The 24,809-nt window shown below is 44.5% G+C and overlaps 1 protein-coding gene across 1 annotated transcript in view; it reads right to left on the reverse strand.

Annotated features, from left to right (window-relative positions):
* The window catches only part of cep131 (centrosomal protein 131), a 33,556-nt gene that overhangs the window by 6,479 nt on the left and 2,268 nt on the right, over nucleotides 1-24,809 (reverse strand). The window contains exons 4-21 of the mRNA XM_024007732.1: nucleotides 21,465-21,576; nucleotides 20,952-21,085; nucleotides 18,925-19,029; nucleotides 18,512-18,694; nucleotides 18,058-18,181; nucleotides 14,163-14,276; nucleotides 13,215-13,449; nucleotides 12,932-13,032; nucleotides 12,552-12,731; nucleotides 12,010-12,201; nucleotides 11,527-11,661; nucleotides 11,135-11,260; nucleotides 10,891-11,007; nucleotides 10,540-10,569; nucleotides 9,844-9,946; nucleotides 9,322-9,523; nucleotides 5,910-6,042; nucleotides 4,017-4,091 (exon numbers count right to left, since the gene is read on the reverse strand). Of these exons, the coding sequence (XP_023863500.1) occupies nucleotides 4,017-4,091; nucleotides 5,910-6,042; nucleotides 9,322-9,523; nucleotides 9,844-9,946; nucleotides 10,540-10,569; nucleotides 10,891-11,007; nucleotides 11,135-11,260; nucleotides 11,527-11,661; nucleotides 12,010-12,201; nucleotides 12,552-12,731; nucleotides 12,932-13,032; nucleotides 13,215-13,449; nucleotides 14,163-14,276; nucleotides 18,058-18,181; nucleotides 18,512-18,694; nucleotides 18,925-19,029; nucleotides 20,952-21,085; nucleotides 21,465-21,576 (2,401 nt within the window). The remainder of the gene's footprint in view (nucleotides 1-4,016; nucleotides 4,092-5,909; nucleotides 6,043-9,321; nucleotides 9,524-9,843; nucleotides 9,947-10,539; nucleotides 10,570-10,890; nucleotides 11,008-11,134; nucleotides 11,261-11,526; nucleotides 11,662-12,009; nucleotides 12,202-12,551; nucleotides 12,732-12,931; nucleotides 13,033-13,214; nucleotides 13,450-14,162; nucleotides 14,277-18,057; nucleotides 18,182-18,511; nucleotides 18,695-18,924; nucleotides 19,030-20,951; nucleotides 21,086-21,464; nucleotides 21,577-24,809) is intronic.

The raw sequence follows: 24,809 nt of genomic DNA on the forward strand, positions 1-24,809 counted from the left end.
CCTGAAAGGACCAGATTAGCAGAAATACATGTTCTAAATACAGAGACCCGTTATGAACAGACCCGAGGACAACTAGACCCGTTGCATATAGACCTGGTCAGATCCAGACCTGGCCCAATCCGAGTGAGGGAAGCAGCTATAACGTGACCGTTTAGTTACGGTAATTAGGCTTCTCCAAGCTCTGATGCTGCTACTGGTCATTAGATGCCTACTAAACTTGCTAACTGCCTGGTACTCAGCACTGTATTGTCCTGATATCAATGCAAATGTGTTGAAAATCTAATCAAACACTTCACGAGAGCCCATGAGCTCATGTTGCACAACATTTCTATAGGCTATGCAATTGCAGGAGAAAACAGAGTGAAGGTCTCTATTAAAAAGAGGATCCCATCAGCTTTCTATAGGCTAGGCCTACTATATTTATTTCTCAACTTTCCTAATATTTAGCACATTGCTTCTCTTTACAATAGGATGGCATGAAAATGAACCACGGGAATAGCATCCTCCAGTCGCTATTTAAGTGCATAGACTACATGTATTTTTTCCCTACCGTTTCGATACAGGTGTATGATAATGGTCCATTCTAAATCAAAACAAATTTCACACATATATTATTTAGAACATGCAAAGACAAGACTAAATCAAGAATAGTCTGATGGGTGACAATATAAGCCTATTGTGAACGATGAATTTACCATGGCAAATATAAGGCATTATCAAGTGCTTGTCAAATTGTGAATGAGWGACTGATGAAGTGTGCACAGCCTGTGAAAAAACAAAACAGAGCTCATGCCTTTCGCGCAATCATCATTAGAGTCGCATCATGCAGCCTTAGAAAGTATAAAAAATGTAAACATATAGCCCAACTTTTGTATCATAATAAACTCAAAATTAAGCATATAGGAGTACCTGTTCCTTTGTTAGCTGCTAAACACAGAATAGCCACATGTGCGCACTCCCTCAAATTGTTTGTGGAAAATATCCTTTCTATTTTATTCAGCTTTGTTCAATTGTAATTCTTCATACTATAAAATATTGCCATGGAATTCTAAGCAAATGTTGTCTGCTATGAACTAGTGTAGCCCACAGCCATATGGCATAGCCAGATCAGGGCCTAACATAAGGACAACTCAGAGTATGCTATTCTGTACTTCTGAAACAGACTACATTTTCTTCATATCACATTTCTTTAGACATGTCTAAAATAAATAATGGATTTATTGTGATGGACTAAGACTTTTTAAAACGTAGATGTCTGCAAACAACAAAGGAAAAAGATCTTCAAGGACAACAATCACCCGAGCCACTGCCTGTTCACCCCTCTATCATCCAGAAGGCGAGGTCAGTACAGGTGCATCAAAGCAGGGACCGAGAGACTGAAAAACAGCTTCTATCTCAAGGCCATCAAACTGTTAAACAGCCATCACTAACATTGAGTGGCTGCTGCCAACATACTGACTCAACTCCAGCCACTTTAAAAATGGAAAAATTGATGTATTCAATTTATCACTAGCCACTTTATATAATGTTTACATACCCTACATTACTCATCTCATATGTATATACTGTACGCTATACCATCTACTGCATCTTGCCATCTTGATGTACTGTATCACTAGCCACTTTAAAACAATGCCACTTCATATAATGTTTTCATACCCTACATTACTCATCTCATATGTACAGTGGGGAGAACAAGTATTTGATACATTGCCGATTTTGCAGGTTTTCCTACTTACAAAGCATGTAGAGGTCTGTCATTTTTATCATAGGTACACTTCAACTGTGAGAGACGGAATCTAAACAAAAAATCCAGAAAATCACATTGTATGATTTTTAAGTAATTAATTTGCATTTTATTGCATGACATAAGTATTTGATCACCTACCAACCAGTAAGAATTCGGCTCTCACAGACCTGTTAGTTTTTCTTTAAGAAGCCCTCCTGTTCTCCACTCATTACCTGTATTAACTGCACCTGTCCACACACTCAATCAACAGACTCCAACCTCTCCACAATGGCCAAGACCAGAGAGCTGTGTAAGGACATCAGGGATAAAATTGTAGACCTGTACAAGGCTTGGATGGGCTACAGGACAATAGGGAAGCAGCTTGGTGGAAGGCAACAACTGTTGGCGCAATTATTAGAAAATGGAAGAAGTTCAAGATGACGGTCAATCACCCTCGGTCTGGGGCTCCATGCAAGATCTCACTTCGTGGGCCATCAATGATCATGAGGAAGGTGAGGATCAGCCAGACTACACGGCAGGACCTGGTCAATGACCTGAAAGAGCTGGGACCACAGTCTAAAGAAAACTTAGTAACACACTACGCCGTCATGGATTAAAATCCTGCAGCGCACGCAAGGTCCCCTGCTCAAGCCAGCGCATGTCCAGGCCCGTCTGAAGTTTGCCAATGACCATCTGGATGATCCAGATGAGGAATGGGAGAAGGTCATGTGGTCTAATGAGACAAAAATAGAGCTTTTTGGTCTAAACTCCACTCGCCGTGTTTGGAGGAAGAAGGATGAGTACAACCCCAAGAACACCATCCAACGTGAAGCATGGAGGTGGAAACATCATTCTTTGGGATGCTTTTTTTCTGCAAAGGGGACAGGACGACTGCACCGTATTGAGGGGAGGATGGATGGGCCATGTATCGCGAGATCTTGGCCAACAACCTCCTTCCCTCAGTAAGAGCATTGAAGATGGGTCGTGGCTGGGTCTTCCAGCATGACAACGCCCCGAAACACACAGCCAGGGCAACTAAGGAGTGGCTCCGTAAGAAGCATCTCAAGGTCCTGGAGTGGCCTAGCCAGTCTCCAGACCCGAACCCAATAGAAAATCTTTGGAGGGAGCTGAAAGTCCGTATTGCCCAGCGACAGCCCCGAAACCTGAAGGATCTGGAGAAGGTCTGTATGGAGGAGTGGGCCAAAATCCCTGCTGCAGTGTGTGCAAACCTGGTCAAGAACTACAGGAAACGTATGATCTCTGTAATTGCAAACAAAGGATTCTGTACCAAATATTAAGTTTTGCTATTCTGATGTATCAAATACTTATGTCATGCAATAAAATGCAAATTAATTACTTAAAAATCATACAATGTGATTTTCTGGATTTTTGTTTTAGATTCCGTCTCACAGTTGAAGTGTACCTATGATAAAAATTAGACCTCTACATGCTTTGTAAGTAGGAAAACCTGCAAAATCGGCAGTGTATCAAATACTTGTTCTCCCCACTGTATATACTGCATCTTGCCATCCTGATGTAATGTATCACTAGCCACTTTAAACAATGCCGCTTTATATATTTTCATACCCTACATTACTCATCTCATATGTATATACTGTACTCTATATCATCTACTGCATCTTGCCTATGCCGTTCGGCCATCACTCATTTATATATTTTTATGTACATATTATATCCAATTTGTAAGTCGCTCTGGATAAGAGCGTCTGCTAAATGACTTAAATGTAAATGTAAATGTACATATTCGCATTCATTCCTTTACACTTGTGTGTATAAGGTAGTTCTTCTGGAATTGTTAGGTTATATTACTTGTTAGATATTACTGCACGGTCGGAACTAGAAGCACAAGCATTTCGCTACACTTGCATTAACATCTGCTAACCATGTGTATGTGACAAATACATTTGATTTGCATCAGTAGTTTGTAGGCTATGCAAGTAAGCCAGGAGGTGCTAAATGTGTTTATGTTAATTAATGGTCAATTACCGTGAGACCGGCAGTTATTTGCTTGACAATCACCGGCTGCCAAAATGTCATGACCGCCACAGCCCTACTATGGACATAACCTGGGTTTGACAGCGTGGGCTGTTAGGACACTGGCTAAGTTGGCCAATGCAGTGCTGAGTGTGTATTGGTCTGCCACACTGCACCATAGCAGTGCTAGGAGAGAGGGAGTGCATTTAGCTAGAGTGCTTAACAAGCAAGTAGGGAGGGCGAAGGGACAAACACACAGACATGGACAAAGAGTTCACGCATGCACACACACCTCCTTCTTCATGTAGTTCTCCTCCCAGGTCTGTTTCTCGATCTCCAGGCGTTCTCTGAGGGCTTTTATCTCCACCTAGACAGACAAGGAGCAAAGTTAGACCAGACAACAAAACACAACCCATGTTAGCCAGTAGGAGTGTCTGTAGGCCAGTCTCTATGGTCCTTTGTAGCTCAGTTGGAAGAGCATGGCGCTTGCAAAGCCAAGATTGTTGGTTTGATTCCCACTGTGACTCGCTGTACAAAAAAAGCATGCACTGCACGGCTGTAAATAGTTTTGTATAAAAGCATCTGCTAAATGGCATCATTTCAGCAAAAATACAAGAGGCCATATGTTTTGAAATGTGTATCATGGCTGTGACGTGGTGAATGATTTTATACAACGGGTTACAAGCATTAAAAAGCAAGATTCTTTACCAAACCATAACTGTTTCAACAAAACGTGATGCTACATTCACTAACACTGGTTGTCAAATGCAATTTTAGGCGTTCTCTGGTCGTTAGTGCCAATTGCATGTAAAGCAAAACAAAACCAAGCACTGGTTGATAGTTCCAGAACTTTGCAGGTTACTATGGCAAACAAAAATGGTTGCTATGGAGAAATTTCTTAAAGTGCAGTCGAAAAAACCATCAAGCGCTATGATGAAACTGGCTCTCATGAGGACCGCCAAAGGAAAGGAAGACCCATAGATACCTCTGCTGCAGAGGATAAGTTCAGTTGAGTTACCAGGCTCAGAAATTGCAGCCCAAATAAATGCTTCAGAGTTCAAGTAACAGACATCTCAACATTAACTGTTCAGAGGAGACTGCGTGAATCAGGCCTTCATGGTCTAATTAGTAGGTGAACGGATGATCTCCGCATGTGTGGTTCCCACCGTGAAGCATGGAGGTGTGATGGTGCTTTGCTGGTGCCACTGTCTGTGACTTATTTAGAATTCAAGGCACACTTAACCAGRATGGCTACCACAGCATTCTGCAGCGATACGGCATCCCATCTGGTTTGCGCTTAGTGGGACTATCATTTGTTTTTCAACAGGACAATGACCCAACACTCCTCTAAGCTGTGTAAGGGCTATTTGACCAAGAAGGAGAGTGATGGAGTGCTGCATCAGATGACCTGGCCTCCACAATCACCCTATCTCAACCCAATTGAGATGGTTTGGGATGAGTTGGACTGCAGAGTGAAGGAAAAGCAGCCAACAAGTGCTCAGTATATGTGGGATCTCCTTCAAGACTGTTTGAAAAGCATTCCAGGTGAAGCTGGTTGAGAGAATGCCAAGAGTTTGCAAAGCTGTCATCAAGGCAAAGGGTGGCTACTTTGAAGAATCTAAAATATATTTTGATTTGTTTAACACTTTTTTGTTTACTACATGATTCCATGTGTTATTTGATAGTTTATGTCTTCACTATTCTTCTACAATGTAGAAAATAGTAAAAATAAAGAAAAACCCTTGAATGAATAGGTGTGTCCAAACTTTTGACTGGTACTGTATGCATACAGTATATCTATAAAAGTACGCCAAATCATGATTTCGACTGGCTGAGAAAAGCTGCCTGTCAATCTCGTCCCAACTCCCTCATTACTATAGGACGCAGTAGAGATAGAAATTCAATATTCCAACAATGTAGCAAATGTCGGAGATAATGTCTAGATGCTTTTTACAGTCGAGATCAAGTTTATAAATTGCATGGCTGGACAGTGGATCTGTAAAAATAGTAGTAGTTGTAGTAGTGCGTTGCTAGGTAACAACGGCACTTTTTATGAATGTACTGGCTCTGTGTATGTTGTCTAGTATATAATGGGCAGGATAGGCTCTAACAATGGGAATTACAAACCACCCGTTGTATAATAATTTATATTATTATTGTGGTAGGGACAGGTACCGTCCATTACCTGGTGCCTCCTCTCCTGCTCCTCCCTGCTCTTCTCCAGCTCTTCTCTAAGAGCTCTCCCTGCCAGGGAGCTGTTATCCTCCAGTTGCTTCCTCAGGTCCTCCAGCTCAGCACGCTGCCTGCAGGGCGGTGATAGAGGACATTAACTTTAGAGATGCTCCACTGATACTTGACTTGCACACATCAAATAGTAGGCATTACATTACTAGTAATCTCTCGTGGACAGATGCACGTAACATAGGATGGTATCGTAGCGTCTGTCAACAGAATGTGGCATGTGACGACTAACGAGGAACTTTGTCTTGGTACGCAGATGTTTGTCACTGATCATTTGGACAAATCACGATTTAGTAGGTGTTCCCATCTGTCGAGTTTGTCCTATACGTCCCGTTNACAATGAATTCTTCTTCTGCAACTGTTTCCCACTCCCACTTCACTCACTGCCTTTCCTTTTCTGTCCGTCATTCTTTCTCTCCCTTCCTCTGTTGACACACTAGCTCTCTCTCTGGTGTGTGAGTGTGTGTGTTCATGGCATGGGAAARGTGCAGGTGTTAAAGGATATGTTGAAAGATTTCCTGCTGTTGAGACACTCTCACTCTGCAGGTGTGTCTCCAGGCTTCTCAGGGTCAAAGACACCGGAGTGCTCAAATACTTTCTCTGAGTACAGGTGAGAGTCAGTCGCCATGCCCTCTATTAACCGCCTGACCTTTTGACCTCTCTTGACCTTTCTCAGGGTTAGTTTGCATTATGGCATAATGTGRCTGAAGCGCTTGAACTACGACCGCAAAGAGCTAGAGAGGAGGAGAGAAGACAGCCAGCACCAGAACAAAGGTGTGTTCCTCCTCTCTGACATTAAATCCTTTGTTCCAATTTAGTGCTTCTCATCCATCCATCCAACCTCCATCCATCCATCCAACCCTCCATCCATCCATCCAACCCTCCATTCAGTAACAATCAAAGCCTCGGTTGTTGGTTAGTAGAATCAGGTGTTTCACTGCTTGGCTTGAGCAAAAGTCTGCACCCACATTGGCCCTGTCAGTGTAAGATCCAGTCACCCTGTGTTTTTTTGTTGTTGTGAGAATCAGGTGTTCTGATATTTTCTGACAGATGTCTTCGTTCCGCTACCCCTCTGTGTAGATGTGATGGTGTGGTCCAACGAGCGTGTGATGTGTTGGGTGCAGAACATCGGGCTGAAGGAGTACGCTGACAACCTGACAGAGAGCGGGGTCCATGGGGCCCTCCTGGCTCTGGACGACACCTTCGACTACAACGACTTGGCCCTGCTGCTGCAGATACCCAATCAGAACACACAGGTACACCCATCTAACCAATCAGAATACACAGGCATGTGCAAGCCTCACCCTACCCACTAATCAGAAGTGATTAAATGCCTTCCCCTGCTCAGATGTTGCATGCAACAACCGATGGTTGTGTGCCACGTCATCGACTGTGTCGTCGGGACCAGATTGCTATAACATATGATGTGGTTAGCAGATACTTCAAAATAAAATAAAAGTTTATTGGTCACGTACACAGATTTGCAGATGTTATCGCAGGTGCAGCGAAATGCTTTTCACACTTAACATACCTACCCAGGCATTGTAATATACAGTGGGGCAAAAAAGTATTTAGTCAGCCACCAATTGTGCAAGTTCTCCCACTTAAAAAGATGAGAGAGGCCTGTAATTTTCATCATAGGTACACTTAAACTATGACAGACAAAATGAGAAAAGAAAATCCAGAAAATCACATTGTAGGATTTTTTATGAATTTATTTGCAAATTATGGTGGAAAATAAGTATTTGGTCAATAACAAAAGTTTATCTCAATACTTGGTTATATACCCTTTGTTGGCAATGACAGAGGTCAAACGTCAAAGTCTTCACAAGGTTTTCACACACTGAAGCTAACCCATATGAAGTAGCAACGTACATATTTAGCTCAGTGAGTAAATCACTCCATTACTAGTACTAACGCGACTGCACCGTTTTCAGATAATTCGTTTATCAGAAAAACAGTTGAATGGTAGCTAGCATAGTTAAAGGTACTCTTATGCTTGAAACAACTTTGGAACCAATTATTCACAGTTGTTAGGTTACCGGTAGCTAGCTACCTGGCTAGCTAGCTTTATTGGTCAAGGGAATAGGTTAGCTAGCATCTAGCGTTGCTGGTAAAACTCCAATAAATTCTGTATTAATCTTTGATCATTCAATTACTTTGCAAAAAGATGGCAGGAGAGTGGATTGTCCTTTGACTTGTCCTAGCTACCATTAAATGTGCTGTGCTCCGTAGCGATTAGCTAAGCTACCCTGACCGTGGCCGTTTGGTTTGTTTACAAATTGCGGAGTGTGCGCTGTGCAAGAGACAGTGTGGGCTGTGCACATGTAGGAAGTTGGAGATGTGCATGTCATATTAATCAATATTTTTAAGGAACCATACATCATAGTTCGGCGGGTGGAACTAAACAAGCATTTCCGCACTAGGACAGGAATTAGGTCAAAATAGTGGCAGCAACTTCCTCTGGAGGGGGACTTTAACCAATGATACGCTCCAATTGGGTTGTGACGGTCATGGAATTTTGGATGGCGGTAATTGACCACAGACAACGTAATAACCATTCAAATCCACATTTTCTCCTCTCCTCCTGATAGCAATAGAAACAATTAATAAAACGGGTGACCCCATTCAGGTCAATGATGTCATACTGGGTGAAATGGCGGCAGAGAGGAAACGGTAAAGCGTGACGAAGTGACGAATCTGTCCACGAAGTGAGGAATTTTTGTATTAAGGTCAATAGATCGTGTCGAATTTTGTTGCTAATTTGCTACCTAAGGCTTATTTAAATCGAATTTAAGTTTTCTAATGGTTAGGTTTGTGGGGTTTCCTGATGGGGTCAGTCACCGGCCTACATCCCAAATGGCACCCTATTCCGCACTACTTTTGATTAGAGCCCTGTGGGCCCTGGTCAGAAGTAGTGCACTATATAGGGAATAGGGTGCCATTTAGGACACAGACACTGCCTTCCTGGCGCTTTCATTGTTATACAGTCCTTCACTCTTATCACTACAGAGCAGGCAGTGTGACCACACCACAACAGCAGCTCCACAAAATGACACTAGGACGTGTGGGAAAGAACAAACTGGTGGAAACAAGGCCATCTGTACAACGTGCTCACGTGGGCGGCATGCACACGCGGGCGCTCACACAGAAAGACATCTCTCCACCACACATACTCTAATGAATTCAGCTTCTGAAAGACAACCACATTGGTTAAGTATCTATATGGGTGGTTTGGTGATACATTACTTATAAACCTACTTCCTGTCCATTATTTGGGGTTTCATGTCTTGCCTTTACACATAGTGTGAATGTGTGTGAGCTCACGTGCGTGCATATATTGTGTGCATACAAACCTCTGCTTGGCCAGTTCCCTCTCTCTCTGACACTGCTCGTCCCGGTCTCTCTCCAGCTGTTGTCGTAGCTCTTCACTCTGGCCAACGTAGCGTTGGGCTGCCCTCTCGTCTGCCTGCAGCAGCTCAGCCTCATGAAGCACCCGCAGCTTTTTCAGCTCTTGCTTGTGTTTACAGATCAGCTTCTGGATCTCTGGCTCCAGACCTGGCACAAAGCAAAGAGGAAGAACAAGAACGAAAAGTACAAGAGAGAGAGGAGAAAAAGATCACCAGTTAACACAGAAATAAACACAGCAGAATTGTTACACTGCAAACAAAGTAATTACTGTAATTGTGAAGAGATAAAAAAACATTTGAGCTCTATGCATGAACTTCTCAGAAGTGAAATTAAGTTGAACCTAGACATTGAACTTGGGTCAGTTTCAGGTATTTTTCTCCCTAATAGGATTTAGTGGAGGTTAGCATAGGATAAGCAGATCCTAGATCCTGCCTTCGAGGCAGCTTCAAATGAGGCCCTCCTCTCACCTTTCACAGTGATCTCTTTTATCTTCTTGGTCTTCTCGTCGATCCACTTCTCCCTGCGGACTTTCTCTGTGGCACTCATCAACTCTTTCAGCTTCTTGATCTCCTGAGGATGAAGAGGGGCAGGTTAGAGGTTAGGGTTAAGGTTAAATGTCAAAGGTCAATCTTCCTTTGGAGAGAAGTTACTACAGTGACTGGGAGGGACACGGTAGCGACACCATCTCTGTCACATCTTCCATGACAAAAGGTGCCTCAAAGAAACATCAAGGGTAATTTCTGTAGGCAAAAGATTAGGCTACATCCCACGTAACCAAGAATAGATGAGTGTAGTGATCATAGACATACATATATTTATATACATCATTGGTATTGATATGCAAACAGGAATGGTTTGTGAGGCTACATTCCACATGAGGGATATGGTATGAAAGAATAGGGTTTAAGTGTTTTAATGGGTGAAGACTGAAGACAAACAGACAAGGGCTGAGAGAACACATACTGTAGGGTTAGTCAGCTGCCTAGGACAGGGGTTTAAAAACTGTTACAACACCAAGTCTACAGACAGACAGAGGCAGACTGTACCAGAATAGACTCACATGCATATATAGAGTCCTGACAGGAGAAAGGACAAATGAACAAAATGAATGAAAGAAAGAAGAGCACGACGGAAGTGATGAGTGGGTTAGGGAAAAAGGTTACCTCGCACAAGGGACCCAGAATTTGCCACACCTAGAGCCAGAGGAAAATGAGAAACAGACAGGACAGAGGAGGAAAGAAAAAAAAACAGAGTGATTAAAAAGCGACAATAGCAGAAGCAAGCAAAGCAGGCTAACACATAATGGCAAGGTGACAAGGCATAAGCAGAGAGAAGTCGCTAGCAGCAGAAGAGACTGTTAAAACACAAACATAGATAAAACACAAATACGGATCTCCTCTGCTTCCTCTAAGCCATAGTGGTGGATGGCTCAAGTCTGCATCCTAGTGGCCAGGACAGAAGATGGCAGATGTCAGTACTGTAAGAAGTGTGTGTATGTGTGTGTCACCCCTTACCAGTTCATGCTGCTCCTGCATCTGGCCGATCTTCTTAGTGTATTTCTGATCCACTAGTTTGAGCTCTCCCACCACTCCCTCACAACGCTCACTCAGAGCCTTCTTATCGTCTATTAGCTGCACAAACAGAGAGAAAATAGAGTAATATGGGAGAGAGGCTCTAACGACATTTCAGTTCAAAGGAGAGAGTAATGGCGTAGCCTTGGATTTTGGATAAGAGTAAGGGGGTCATGTGTGTGTGTACCTGGTCTATAAACGTGAGGTGTCTCTGGATGGTGGCTTCATACTGCTCCTTCTGCAGAGTGAAGTTCCTGCTCAATTCCTTCTCTGTCTCCTTTACATGCCTCACTGTCAACTCCCTCTGCTGGGTCTGGGACAGAGAGAGAGGGGTGGAGAATGGTTGAGAGAGACAGATGGGACAGCTTAGCGTGTGAACACTATAGACCAGGGATGGGCAACAGGTGGCCCGCAATTCAATTTGGCCACCCAAAGTTGTCTTAGTAAAATAAGATTGAGATGGGGTAAAGATATGACATCTGTAATTAATAAGTGTTCCCCTGTGAAAAAGAAAACATCACATATGGCTGTGAGATGGATCTTGTGATGGAATACAGTGAATGTTATTCACGTTCTCACCAGAGCGGTCTGCAGCATGTTGACAGTGCGCCTCTTCTCCTCCAGCTCCAACTTCAGTCTCATCATGGAGCCAGTGACCTCAGCAGCCGTGGCCGAGGCCTGCTCTATTCCCGCAAGCTCCTCTTCTGACAACATCTAGAGACAGACAGAGACAGAGCTCACACACTGCAACACACACAATCCAACTCACTAACATCTAACTATTTTAGCAACACCTGATTGCAATCACCCTTCCAGCTCAAGATCTAACCTAAAACATTATCTACCTAACCCTATATGGTGAGGTAAATTAAAGGCTCAAGTCACATCTCTAGATTGGAGAGGTGTGTATAATAAAAGTCACATCGGAAGAACTAAATACCCCTCATTATCAGCATTGAGAGGTTGTTGGTCTAGGTCAGAAATGAAGGCAAGCACAGCACTCGTAAATCCTTATTTTATTAACAATGTCGGGACAATGGCATTGAGCGAGTCTCCCCTCACCTCTTTGTGTGACCCTGAGGTGACAGATCGAGGTCTCTCCTGTTCAGACTTCTCCATCTCATCCAAGAAGCTCATGATGCTCTGTAGTTTGGCCTCAGAGAGGAGAGCGCCCCCGTCTGGCAGCACAGGGGTATGGACCAGCTGGCCATGACGCTCCAGGTTATCAGTGGTCAGGGAGTTGGAGTCTCCATCCTGATAGAATATAAATAATACAAACATGTGGTCAGGGAGGGGAAGGGAGAGAGAACAAAAAATGTATGTGACCGACTTGGGTTTGCACCACTGGGGTCTCCTGCACATCCCAAGACTATGTTAGCTCATTAACAAATGAAAGGCTAAAGGTAGAGTAGACATCAAGTAGTTGAAATCTATTGCATTACAAGCCATTACCAAGAGCTGAGGTGAATCAAGGTGTGAAACAGAACTGGATAGATAAAAGCGATATGGTTAGAAACCAGATACAAGTAGCTTAAGATCTGCTAAAGAGAGTGAACAAGGTCAGAGGGATGGGTACAACTTTGTGGAATGTAGTGCAGCCTTACCTCGTCTATCCAGGAGTACTTCTCTTTGTGGTAGCTCTTGGGTTCAGACAGCCTCTCTGGTTCTTCCTCTAGGAGTTTCAAAGTGTCCAGCAGGTCGTTCAGGGTGGTCTTAGACTGGGCTCTGCTCGACGGCGCCCCTTGGCGCTGGTCCTCCACACTCACTGACCGCTGCAGAATCTCCTGTTATACAGAGAAGAACAAATACAGCGTCAGGACATGGATGAGATTAAATCAGCCTGAATGCAGTGGTTTTTTAGACAATATACAGATCAGTAAGTCAGGTTTAAGAATGAGACAATGCATAAACAAATGGGAATATTCCAGAGATCAGATCTCATACTGTTATGGTAAATTTAGAGCTAGAATCAATGGTTTGTTACCTGAGAGCATTGAGAGTCTCTGCGATTGGACAGTGCAGGGGACAGCGGTCTCAAGTTGGTGACGTCATCCAGGTCAGTCACAACGTTCACATTGTTAGAGTCTGCAGACATAGGAAAAACATGAGGGGAATGTCTATATGCAACTATATGTGCTTACAGGACAGGGTATTTTAGCTGGCAATGGAGAAAGGAAATGCACACTGCACACTAATTTACATTACATCCATGACTGCACTAGGCTTGACGGGGAAAGTTGCCATTAGAGGCCCAGGGAGAGACTGACCTGTGTTCTGGGCCTTGACGTCAGAGCCAGTGGGGGAGATAGGGTTCCTGTTGCAGGGGGGTGTGGGGCTCTTGTTGCTGGGGGAGGAGGTGGTGGTCTTGTTGCTGGGGGAGGAGGTGGTGGTCTTGGGGGGTTTCTTACGGCCCACCTTGCCACTGTGTCTCAGGGTCTCCATCTCCTCTTGGGCCGAGGCCTGTATCTCAGCAGCCCTCTGGGCTCTCTTCTGCTGCAGCTCCTACAACACAGCAGGAGGGGGCGACATTAGGCAGGCAGGGCCACGGCGAAAGAGACCAGGGAACTAGGGTGAAGTTGCCCCTAGACGCTGATCTTGGGCCAGTTTAGCATTTTCCCCAGTAACGATAAAGGTTAAGGGAAGCAGATCTTAAATCTGTACCTATGGAAAACTTCACCCCGGAGCAGAAACTAGCCTTGTTCCAGATCTGTTTGTGCCATTTTGCCAACTCCATGTCACTCATTGTCAAGTCAAACATTACAAGTAGTTGGCTAGAGAGCAGGAACGGACCGGCACCCAGGCTGCATGGGAACTGTCTGCAAGGTGTTTTTCCAATCTACTACATTTGTGTCATGAAGACTAAAGCATTTGGCTTTGTGTGATTAAAGCCTTTGGCATTTGTTGGAAAAGGAAAACGTGGAGGGGGGAGCAGGCCCTTGATGGGGCATTGTGGATACAACAAAAACCAAAGGAGTGGCATTTGTTGGGGTTGGGGAACATTTGGAGTTGAAAAGTAAGTGTCTGAAAGACAGAAAGGTGTAGTTGAGGGAGTAGGATCTAACAAAGAAAAGCCTAGAGACCACTGTGTTATGACTCAAGTACAATAAGATATGTTTACTGTAGGAAGTTCAGCTATAGTTCAACTATACATTCAGCAATAATTCAGTCATCCTGTATACCTTTGCTGAGGCTGTGTAAATATTCCTCTATAATACCTGAATGGCTGCGACGCGGGCAAGACGAGCCTTCTCCTCACGAATCCGTTTCCGGTCCTCCTCCTTCTTCTGCACCTCTGGAGACTTCTCCTCCTCTGCTCTCTGTTCTCGTTCCTTCACATGGTAAACACAAAAAGGTTGTTGGTTCAATTCCCACAGGGATTATATGCAGTGCTTTCAGAAACTATTCACACCCGTTTAATTTTTTTCAAAATGTTGTGTTACAGCCTGAATTAAAAATCTATTAAATTGAGATTGTGTCACTGAACTACACACAATACCCCATAATGTCAAAGTGGAGTTTTGAACATTTTCGAAAAAACATTAAAGCTGAAATGCTTTGAGTCAATAAGTATTCAACTCCTTTGTTATGACAAGCCTAAATAAGTTCAGGAATAAAAATGTGCACATAATAAGTTGCATGGACTCATTCAGTGTTCAATAATAGAGGATAACATGATTTTTTAATAACTACCATGTCTGTACCCCTCAACTAAAATTATCTGTAAGGTTCCTCAGTCGAGAATTTCAAGCACCGTTTGGTAGAAGTGTATAAAAATATATATATATTTATATATATATATATTAATATATATATATATATATTAAAAAATCGGACTCTAAAATATCCCTTTGAGCATGCTGAAGTTATTAATTAGGCTTTGGATGGTGTATCAATACATCCAGTCACTACAACGATACTCAGTTGCCGGAGAGGAAGGAAACTGCTCAGGGGTTTTCACCATGAGGCCAATGGTGACTTTAAACAGTTAGAGTTTAATGGCTGTGATAGGAGAAAAATTACGGAACAACATTGAAATGAGAGTGAAAAGAAAGAAGCCTGTAAACAATAAAAATATTCAAAAAACATGCATCCTGTTCGCAACAAGGCACTTAAATAATCCTGCAAAAAATAATTGGCTTACAAATGTACTTTTTGTCCTGAATACAAAGCATTATGTTTGGGGGAACCTTTGTCATTATCGGGCATTGTGTGTAGATGGATGAGAAAAAAACGGATATTTAATCCACTTTGAATGCAGGCTGTAACAACAAAATGTGGATTAAGTCAAGGGGTATGAACTCTTTCTGACAGCATTGCACACTGTATCCACTGTACCAGATGTCACTTTGGATAAAAGTGTCTGCCATGAAGCATATACAGTACCAGTCAAAAGTTTGGACACACCTACTCATTCAAGGGTTTTTCTTTATTTTTTTTAAAACTATGTTCTACATTGTAGAATAATAGTGAAGACATTAAAACTATGAAATAACACATATGGAATCATGTAGTAACCATAAATGTGTGCCTTGACAGATTTACACACTCTTGGCATTCTCTCAACCAGCTTCATGAGGTAGTCACCTGGAATTAATTTCAATTAACAGGTGTGCCTTGCTAAAAGTTAATTTGTGGAATTTATTTCCTTCTTAATGTGTTTGAGCCAATCAGTTGTGTTGTGACAAGGTAGGGGTGGTATACAGAAGATAGCCCTATTTGGTAAAAGACCAAGTCCATATTATGGCAAGAACAGCTCAAATAAGCTAAGAAAAACAACAGTCCATCATTACGTTAAAGACATGAAGGTCAGTCAATTCAGGAAAACTTAAACGTTGAGCGTTTCTTCAAGTGCACTCACAAAAACCATCAAGCACTATTATTAAATTGACTCTGAGGACCACCAGAGGAAAGGAAGACCCATAGATACCTCTGCTAGAGGATGAGTTCATTAGAGTTAACTGCACCTCAGATTGCAGCCCAAATAAATGCTTCACAGGAACAAGTTTTTATTTATTTTATTTCACCTTTATTTAGCCAGGTAGGCAAGTTGAGAACAAGTTCTCATTTACAACTGCGACCTGGCCAAGAATAAAGCAAAGCAGTTCGACACATACAACAACACAGAGTTACACATAGTATAAACAAAACATACAGTCAATAATACAGTTGAAGAAAATCTATATACAGTATGTGCAAATGACGTAAGAAAAGGGAGGTAAGGCAATAAATAGGCCATGGTTGTGAAGAAATTGCAATATACCAATTAGACACTAGAGTGATTGATGTGCAGAAGATGAATGTGCAAGTAGAGATACAGGAAAGGAGCAAGATAAAAAGGAGCAAGATAAATAAATATCTTATCTTGCAAAGGAGCAAGATAAATAAATAAATAAATAGAGTATGGGGATGAGGTAGTTGGATAGGCTAATTACATATGGGCTATGTACAGGTGCAGTGATCTGTGAGCTGCTCAGACAGCTGGTGCTTAAAGCTAGTGAGGGAGGTAAGTCTCCAGCTTCAGTGATTTTTGCAATTCATTCCAGTCATTGGCAGCAGAGAACTGGAAGGAAAGGTAGCCAAAGAGGGAATTGGCTTTGGGGGTGGCTAGAGAGATATACCTGCTGGAGCTCGTGCTACGGGTGGGTGCTGCTATAGTGACCAGTGAGCTGAGATAAGGCGGGGCCTTAACTATCAGAGACTTGTAGATGACCTGAAGCCAGTGGGATTGGCGACGAGAGTGAAGCGAGGGCCAGCCAACGAGAGCGTACAGGTCGCAGTGGTGGGTAGTATATGGGGCTTTGGTGACAAAATGGATGGCACTGATAGACTGCATCCAAATTGTTGAGTAGAGTGTTGGGGGCTATTTTGTAAATGACATCGCTGAAGTCGAGGATCGTTAGGGTGGTCAGTTTTACGAGGGTATGTTTGGCAGCTTGAGTGAAGCATGCTTTGTTTTGAAATAGGAAGCCGATTCTAGATTTAATTATGGATTGGAGATGCTTAATGTGAGTCTGGAAGGATAGTTTACAGTCTAACCAGACCCCTAGGTACAGTGGGGAGAACAAGTATTTTATACAATCCCGATTTTGCAGGTTTTCCTACTTACAAAGTATGTAGAGGTCTGTCATTTTTATCATAGGTACACTTCAACTGTGAGAGACGGAATCTAAAACAAAAATCCAAAAAAATCACATTGTATGATTTTTAAGAGCGTCTGCTAAATGACTTAAATGTAAATGTAAATGTAAGTAATTAATTTGCAAACACGAGCAATGGACATTAGACAGGTGGAAATCTATCCTTTGGTCTGATGAGTCCAAATTTGAGATTTTTGGTTCCAACCGCCGTGTCTTTGTGAGACGCAGAGTAGGCGAACGGATGATCTCTGCAAGTGTAGTTCCCACGTGAAGCATGGAGGAGGAGGTGCGGTGGTGCTTTGCTGGCACACTTAACCAGCATGGCTACCACAGCATTCTGCAGTGATACACCATCCCATCTGGTTTGCGCTTAGTGGGACTATCATTTGTTTTTCAACAGGACAATGACCCAACACTCCTCCAGGCTGTATAAGGGCTATTTGACCAAGGAGAGTGATGGAGTGCTGCATCAGATGACCTAGCCTCCACAGACATCCGACCTCAACCCAATTGAGATGGTTCGGGATGAGTTGGACCGCAGTGTGAAGGAAAAGCAGCCATCAAGAGCTCAGCATATGTGAGAACTCCTTCGAGACTGTTGGAAAAGCATTTCAGGTGAAGCTGGTTGAGAGAATGCCAAGAGTGTGCAAAGCTGTCATCAAGGCAAAGGGTGGCTACTTTGAAGAATCTCAAATATAAAATGTATTAACACTTTTTTGGTTACTACATGATTCCATGTGTTATTTCATAGTTATTTCATACAATGAAGAATATAGTAAAAATAAAGAAAAACCCTTGAATGAGTAGGTGTGTCTAAACCTTTGACTGGTACTGTATATTATCTTATTAGGACATTCATTCTATGGACGCAGTGCTAGTGATGATGGATTCAGTGGATTAAACCACAATGGCCCAGTAGTATTGTGTGGTGGTCTACTCAGCTAAACAGAGATCAGGCAGACCAGACGTTTACCTTCTTCTTGGTGGTGAGGATGCGTCTGAGGGCAGCCTGGCTGGCGTGCTGTGACTGTCTCCTGGTGTGGCGTCTATACCACCGCTGGATGGTCACCGCTGCCTGGTTCACCTGCTGGATGAACCTACAGACACAACAACAAAGAGGTCAAAGGTTAGGACTAGGAAGAGCAATATGCTCAAAGAAAATGTCACCACAAATCAATACAAGGAGCTAGAAGGACGGAGAGTGACTTAAAGCATTGTGACCGCACCCTGCTTTTCCCCAAAATGTTTTGCACTTGCACAAACCCCATCATGGATTTAAAAGCTAAGGATTGGTGTAAGCTTTGGCTGGAGGGAATTTCCACCATTGTCAAATCCATGACAGAGAATGTGCAAGGCCACTACTAAAGAAATTTGCTAGAGAAAACATTACAACACAAGAGCATTGATTCCCAAGGTGCCTTGCTGACCTCTCGGCCTCCTCCTCGGTGACCTCTCTCCTGCGGGGCATGCTGGGGGAGCCTCTGGGGCTGTGCTGGGCAGCATTGTTGTTAGATGTAGAGGAGGACGAGGAGAAGTTCTTCTGGGACTTGGTGGTCAGAGAGCTGCTCTCCAGGGGTCCCTCGTCATTCACTGTGGCTTTCAGGATGTTACTGAGCACACAGAAAGAGAAACATGAACATTAACTTAGTATCAATCAAATGTATTTATAAAGCCTTTTTACATCAGCAGTTGTCACCAAGTGCTTTCACATACTTCTTATCAACACAGTATCAAAACAGCACAAACCTTTGAAGTAAGAATACATACAGTATATGTTTACTGTATGCTGCAAAAGACTAAATGAAAGACAATTAAATTATTTACGTTATGTTTGACTCACTTGAAGGAGGGTTTCTGGTTGGAGCTCTTGGGGGTGAGGGGTTTGTCAGAGTAGTTGTTATGCAAGATGGTTGTGACAGAGTTCCCCACAGCTCCCTTGTTGCTCCTAAAATATCCAGGGCAAAATGTCACTGCACACCCTTAGAGTGTCAACCCTGATTGACAAACTATCATAGCAAGTCATGGCAAAGTAGGGAGTTTTAGGATTTTGCTTCGTATGAAAATAATATTTGAGGTAGTTTCTTAATATTTTTATACAAACATACATATCTTTGCTACCACTTCACACTGTAATGAAGTTTAGGACATACTAGTTGTTTACAATTCAAACGACAGTGGTGGAAGTAAAATGTCCCTCGTGTTTCACACTGTCTTCAAAAGGTAAACATGAGGGGTCATTAAGAAATGTTATGATTTGAAACAGATATTTGGATGAAAATACACTAAATTTACAAAAGATATTTCCATTTTATCTTTTAGGCATGTAAATGACAAAACTATAGCCAAAATTACTATATACGATACTTTTAGTAAAAGTAAGAATGACTTATTATCTTAGTTGTACTGGCAAACTTGATGTAAAGAAGTTCAATTTTATATAATTATGTGAATATGTCTAAATACCATATAAAATACCATAGATTTATAGGTAAAGGGGTTAATTGTAACACATTTTATAACTAACCCCCATTACAAATCTGAGTCTAATCTGAGTCTTGAGATAAAAAAAAATCTAACAATAATGAGTGTCATCACCTATACCAATCAAAACCCCTCTTCTGGTTATTTTTTTTACACTAAATACAAAACATACAGACGCACACAAACGACTACATCTCCTCTGCCCAGACCCGCATGCTCACACCCCCATCCCTAGTGCCTGCACTGTTTGCCACATGGCCTGAAACTACACCATTTTGTTTCTCTCCGTAGCCCACGTACTTGAACTATTTCAGTAATAAATCATTAGATTTATCCATTGTGTTAATGATGGCAGAATGATTGATTAACCAATCAATACATTTTTCTAGATGAGAAGACAATCATCCAACCCATCAGGTATCTCACTACCCCTACATGCCATGTCTTGAAATAAGCAAACAGACCTCTTCTTAATGATACAATTTTTATATGACTAGACAAATGAGGAATGTTTCCACAGTTCAATAATCAAGAAAGAGGCATCAAGAATATTTAAAATTGGGCCTGATTATCATTTATTTGTCAATACAATTGTATTTATGAATTTAAGGAACATCTCACTAACCAACGATTAGCACATTGAATAACAGCCTTGTAAGTTATTTCTAATTTGAGTTTAGTTTTTACTTTGTGGGTGGGTGTCACACCATACGCTCAGTGAGTCAGGAGAGGAGAGAGATGACACATGAGCTTCTCAGTCAGAGCTATCAATATTAACAAAGTACACATTATCATAATAATTCACCTCCAAGTACACATAAGTCTCCTACTGTTGAGATGGTGTGATAAATCCTTCAACCCTCAGACATGTGATACATGTCTTCAGAAACATACCTGTCATATCCATACCAACCAACCATATAGGATAAAAAAATAAATAAATCACTAACTGAAAAAATATCGCATTGCTAAAAAATTGACTTTAGCCTTTTCATTTATTGAAATATCAGTCAATGTTGCACAAGCGAGAACTCAAACAGTAAGCTATTTTGGCAATTTAATGAAATTTACTTTTGGGAAAGCTTAAAGCATGGGCTGCCTATGTATTCTAACATCTTCAAATTGCTCATCAGAATTCAGTAAGGATGAAGCACACCGTGGCATCAGAGGTGCATGTTCTGTTAAGCTGAATTACCATAAACGTAATGGGATTTCGGGCATTCTGAGCACCACACCCTAATCAGGTTACGCAACCAATGCATATGGATCTGGGAAATTAAATTAATTGCTGCTGGTCAAATGTCCGGCGTCACATTTTCCTCACAGAAACCTTGGTGTATGCGCATGTCTGTGTGTGCGTTTGTGTGTGTGCATGAGGCGACCCACCTGTTGTTAGCGGTGAAGTTGGCAGCCAGGGCTACCCCGGTCTCTCTCCTCATCGGGCCACTGGTGATGGGGGAGTCCACGCTGCCCGTGGAGCGAGAGCTGGTGGGTATAGGGAATGCTCTTGGCTGGTCATCCTGAAACGGGAAAGGAAATGCACAAGTCAGGATTCTGTGATCAATAACCATTGGATAAAAGTGTAGCAGGAAACCTAGGCTATAACGCAATACTGAGTTAGAGGATATAAACTGTCCACTATAACCTCTGCAGCAGGCTATGTAATAGAGGTTACTGTATAGTACTTTGTGACACTGAGAAATGTTGTTGTAAAAAGGGATTTATAATTGATTGATCTGAGAAGATAGAGGACAGTAAAGGATAATGAGACAAAATCTGATTTGATTGTGAGACAGTAGATTACAGTGGGACAGATGATATTAGAGGACAGTGGGACCATAGGTGAGAGTGGGACAGTAGAGGACAGAGTCGGACAGTGAGAGGGGATAGATTAAGTACCAGGATGTTCCAGGTGGTACGGTCCGGGGAGGCCTTACTGAGGCTGGCCAGCTTCCTGCGTCCGTCTGAGCTGCTGTCAAACAACGCCAGGAAGTCTTCTGTCTGGTCCTCACTGGACACACACACATACACACGCGCATTAATCAATATTATAAAATGGAACATAGGTCTATGTGTTGTATAATATTTACATTATAGCGTGTTTGTGTGCAAACCCATTCTAATCAAACGGTGGGATAATTTAATAATTTCAAATTCCATAAATTAAGCAAACCAGACAGCACCATTCTCTGGAGGCGAAGGTCGAGTGATCCGCCAAACCTTCTTAACACCCGTCTGCTTAACCAGGAAGCCAACCGCACCAATGTGCCCACCACAAGGAGTAGCTAGAGCAAGATGAGCCAAGCGCGCGTGTGTGAGCGCACGGGAGTCTGCGCGAGCGCACGGGAGTCTGCGCGAGCGCACGGGAGTCTGCGCGAGCGGCACGGGGATCCCTAAGCGGCGAGGCACGCTCTGAACGGGAGTCTCGCCGCGAGCCGCAACATACTATTGGGAGTCTGCAGCACTGATGCGCTACGGGAGTTGCTGCAGCGCGAGCTGAACGGCGAGAGTCATCGTGGGACGCAACAAGCAGTGTACGGGCGAAGTCTGCGCGAGCGTACGGGAAGTCCTCGTTAACTTGCGTTCCCAAGCGTAGCGTCACATCTGGGGATCGTTCTGTATAGCGCAGCGTGTGTGTGTGAGCGTAACGGGAGTCTGGCGCGGGCCAGCTCGTTGGAGTGCGTGGCTGTGTGAGCCGTAGAGCGGGCACGCTCCTGCGCGCGTGTGTGTGTGAAGCTAGTAGCGGGAGTTTGCGGCGTAGATGGATCAGGTGTGATGTCGTACGGGGTTCTGGTCGCGCCGCGGTGTGGTTTGTGCAGTGTATGCTTGCGGGGTTATCGTCGGCTATAGCTGTTGTGGTGGCTGTGTGACGCCCGATACGCGCGAGGTGATAGTCTGCGCGCGCGGCCAGCGTGTGGTGTTGAAAGCGTACGGGAAAGGTCTGGTCGCGTGTGTGTGAGCGTACGGGAAGTCTGCGCGCATTGCACGGTTGTTGTGTGAGCGTACGGGAAGTCCTGCGCGCGTCGGCAGATGCGTTTGCTATGTGGTGAGCGTAGCGGGCAGGTCTGGCGGGCCGCGCGTCAGATCGTGTTTTGTCTTAGATGAGCGTAAGAGTGTAGTCTGCGCTTGAGTCTTGTCCAAGGCTGCTACGTTGTGTGAAGGCTGTATGGGAGTGCCCTGCGGCCGGGTGTGGTGTGTGGTGAGCGTACGGGAGTCCTGCGCGCCTGTGCTGTTAAGTGGTGTGTGGTGTGAGCGTACGGGAGTCTGAGTGTGTTGTGAGCGGTACGGGAGTCTGCGCGCTGTGGTGTGTGAGTGTATCGTGGAGTTCTGCTGCGCCTCTGGGGATAGAATGATGAGTCGAGTTAACGAGTAGTCTCTAGGCGCGTCCGAAGTGTTGTGTTGAGGGCAGTAACGGGATTAGTCTGCGCGCGCCTTGTGTGTGTGATAAGACGTAAGACGCGGTGAGTGCTGCGCGCCCTTTCTGTGGTGCCGTTGTGAGTCTGATAAACGGGAGTCTTGCAGCGCCTAGCTGTGTGTGAGCCGTGACGGGGGAATGTCTGCTAGCGCGTGTGGGGTGTGGTGGAGCGTACGGGAGATCTGCGCCGTGTCTGGAAAATGCGTGATAGCTAGATGATGCGTTCAGACGCGGAGTCTGGCGCGGGCCAATGACGTTCCTGTGTGATAGAGCGTACGGGCGAGTCTCGCCTGCTGGCGGCCGTGTGTAGTGTAGATGGTCGTATTTGACTGGGAGTGCCTGCGCGCGGTCTGGTGATAGTGTGAGGCGGTCATGTTACGGGAGTCCTGCGCCGGTGTGTGTGTTGTGTGTGAGCGTACGGGAGTCTGCGCGTGGCGCCAGCTCAGTCGTGTGATGTTAGATGCGGCTACGGGAGTCTCTGTCGCTGTGTGTGGTGGATAGCGGTACGGGATGTCTGAGCGCCCTGTGTGTGTTGACGTGGAACGATGGAGTTCTTGCGGCAGCCTGGTGTTTGGTAGTGGAGCGTGGAACGGGAGTCTGCGCGCTTGGGGTGTGAGCCGTACACGAGAGGGAGGCTACGCTTGCGCAGACTGCTTGTGTGTGTGGTAGAGCGGTATCGGGAGTACCTAGGCCGTGCGGGCCATGTGTGTGTGAGGCGGATTCGGGGTGGAGTCTAGAGATCGCGCTGCCGCAGTGTGCTGGGTGTGAAGCGTACGGGAGTCTGCCGCGCCTTGTGGTGTAGCCGTGTGTGGTGAGCGTGAGGGAGGAACGGGAGTCTGCGCGCGCGTGTGTGTGTGAGCGTACGGGAGGTCTGCGCGTGTGTGTGTGAGCGTACGGGAGTCCTGCGCGGCGTGTGTGGTGTGAGCGTGCGGACGGGAGTCTGCGCGCGCGTGTGTGTGTGTGTGTGAGCGTACGGGAGTCTGCGCGCGTGTGTGTGGTGAGCGTACGGGAGTCTGCGCGCGTGTGTGTGAGCGTACGGAGTCTGCGCGCCATGTGTGTGGAGCGAGCGGGAGTCTGCGCGTGTGTGTGTGAGCGTACGGGAGTCTGCGCGCGTGTGTTGTGTGAGCGTACGGGAGTCTGCGCGCGTGTGTGTGTGGAAGCGTTACGGGAGTCCGCGCGCGCGTGTGTGTGTGAGTGTAACGGGAGTCTGCGCACGTGTGTGAGTGTACGGAAGTCTGCGCACGTGTGTGAGTGTACGGGAGTCTGCGCACGTGTGTGAGTGTACGGGAGTCTGCGCGCGTGTGTGAGTGTACGGGAGTCTGCGCGCGTGTGTGTATGTTGGTAAGGGGCAAACTGGCCCAATTTATAAAAATCTGAACACCACCGATTAAAGTAGCTGCACATTCCTCTACGCTTCCCTTTACAAGCTGCTGATGTCTGAAGAGAGGCAACCCAATGACAGCTTTGAAAGACTTAGGGAAAGTCAGTCGGGGGCCGGAGAGGAGGGGCAGCCTATTAGATTGTCCTTAATTTAAGCCCTGTACCCTAACAGCATCCCAGAAGGCAGTGGGTGGTGGGGGGGTGGCGGACTAGAGGCAGCTGCCTGACTATAGAATCTCTGCATGCTGTGCTGCACACACTTCTCCTTTCTCTGGTTCCTTACTGTGGGGTAACCCGACCCCATGGCCCTCCCCCTCCAACTCCTGACAAAGCAGCTCTAGCTAGGCCTCTGCTCCCCTACAACAGCCTCGGGTCCTGGGTCTCCAATTATAATACAGGCAGCCACTATGACACAATGCCCATTGTACAGTCCTTTAAAGAATGGTTAG

This window comes from Salvelinus sp. IW2-2015, linkage group LG18, assembly GCF_002910315.2.
Source record: "Salvelinus sp. IW2-2015 linkage group LG18, ASM291031v2, whole genome shotgun sequence".
NCBI classification, from domain to species: domain Eukaryota; kingdom Metazoa; phylum Chordata; class Actinopteri; order Salmoniformes; family Salmonidae; genus Salvelinus; species Salvelinus sp. IW2-2015.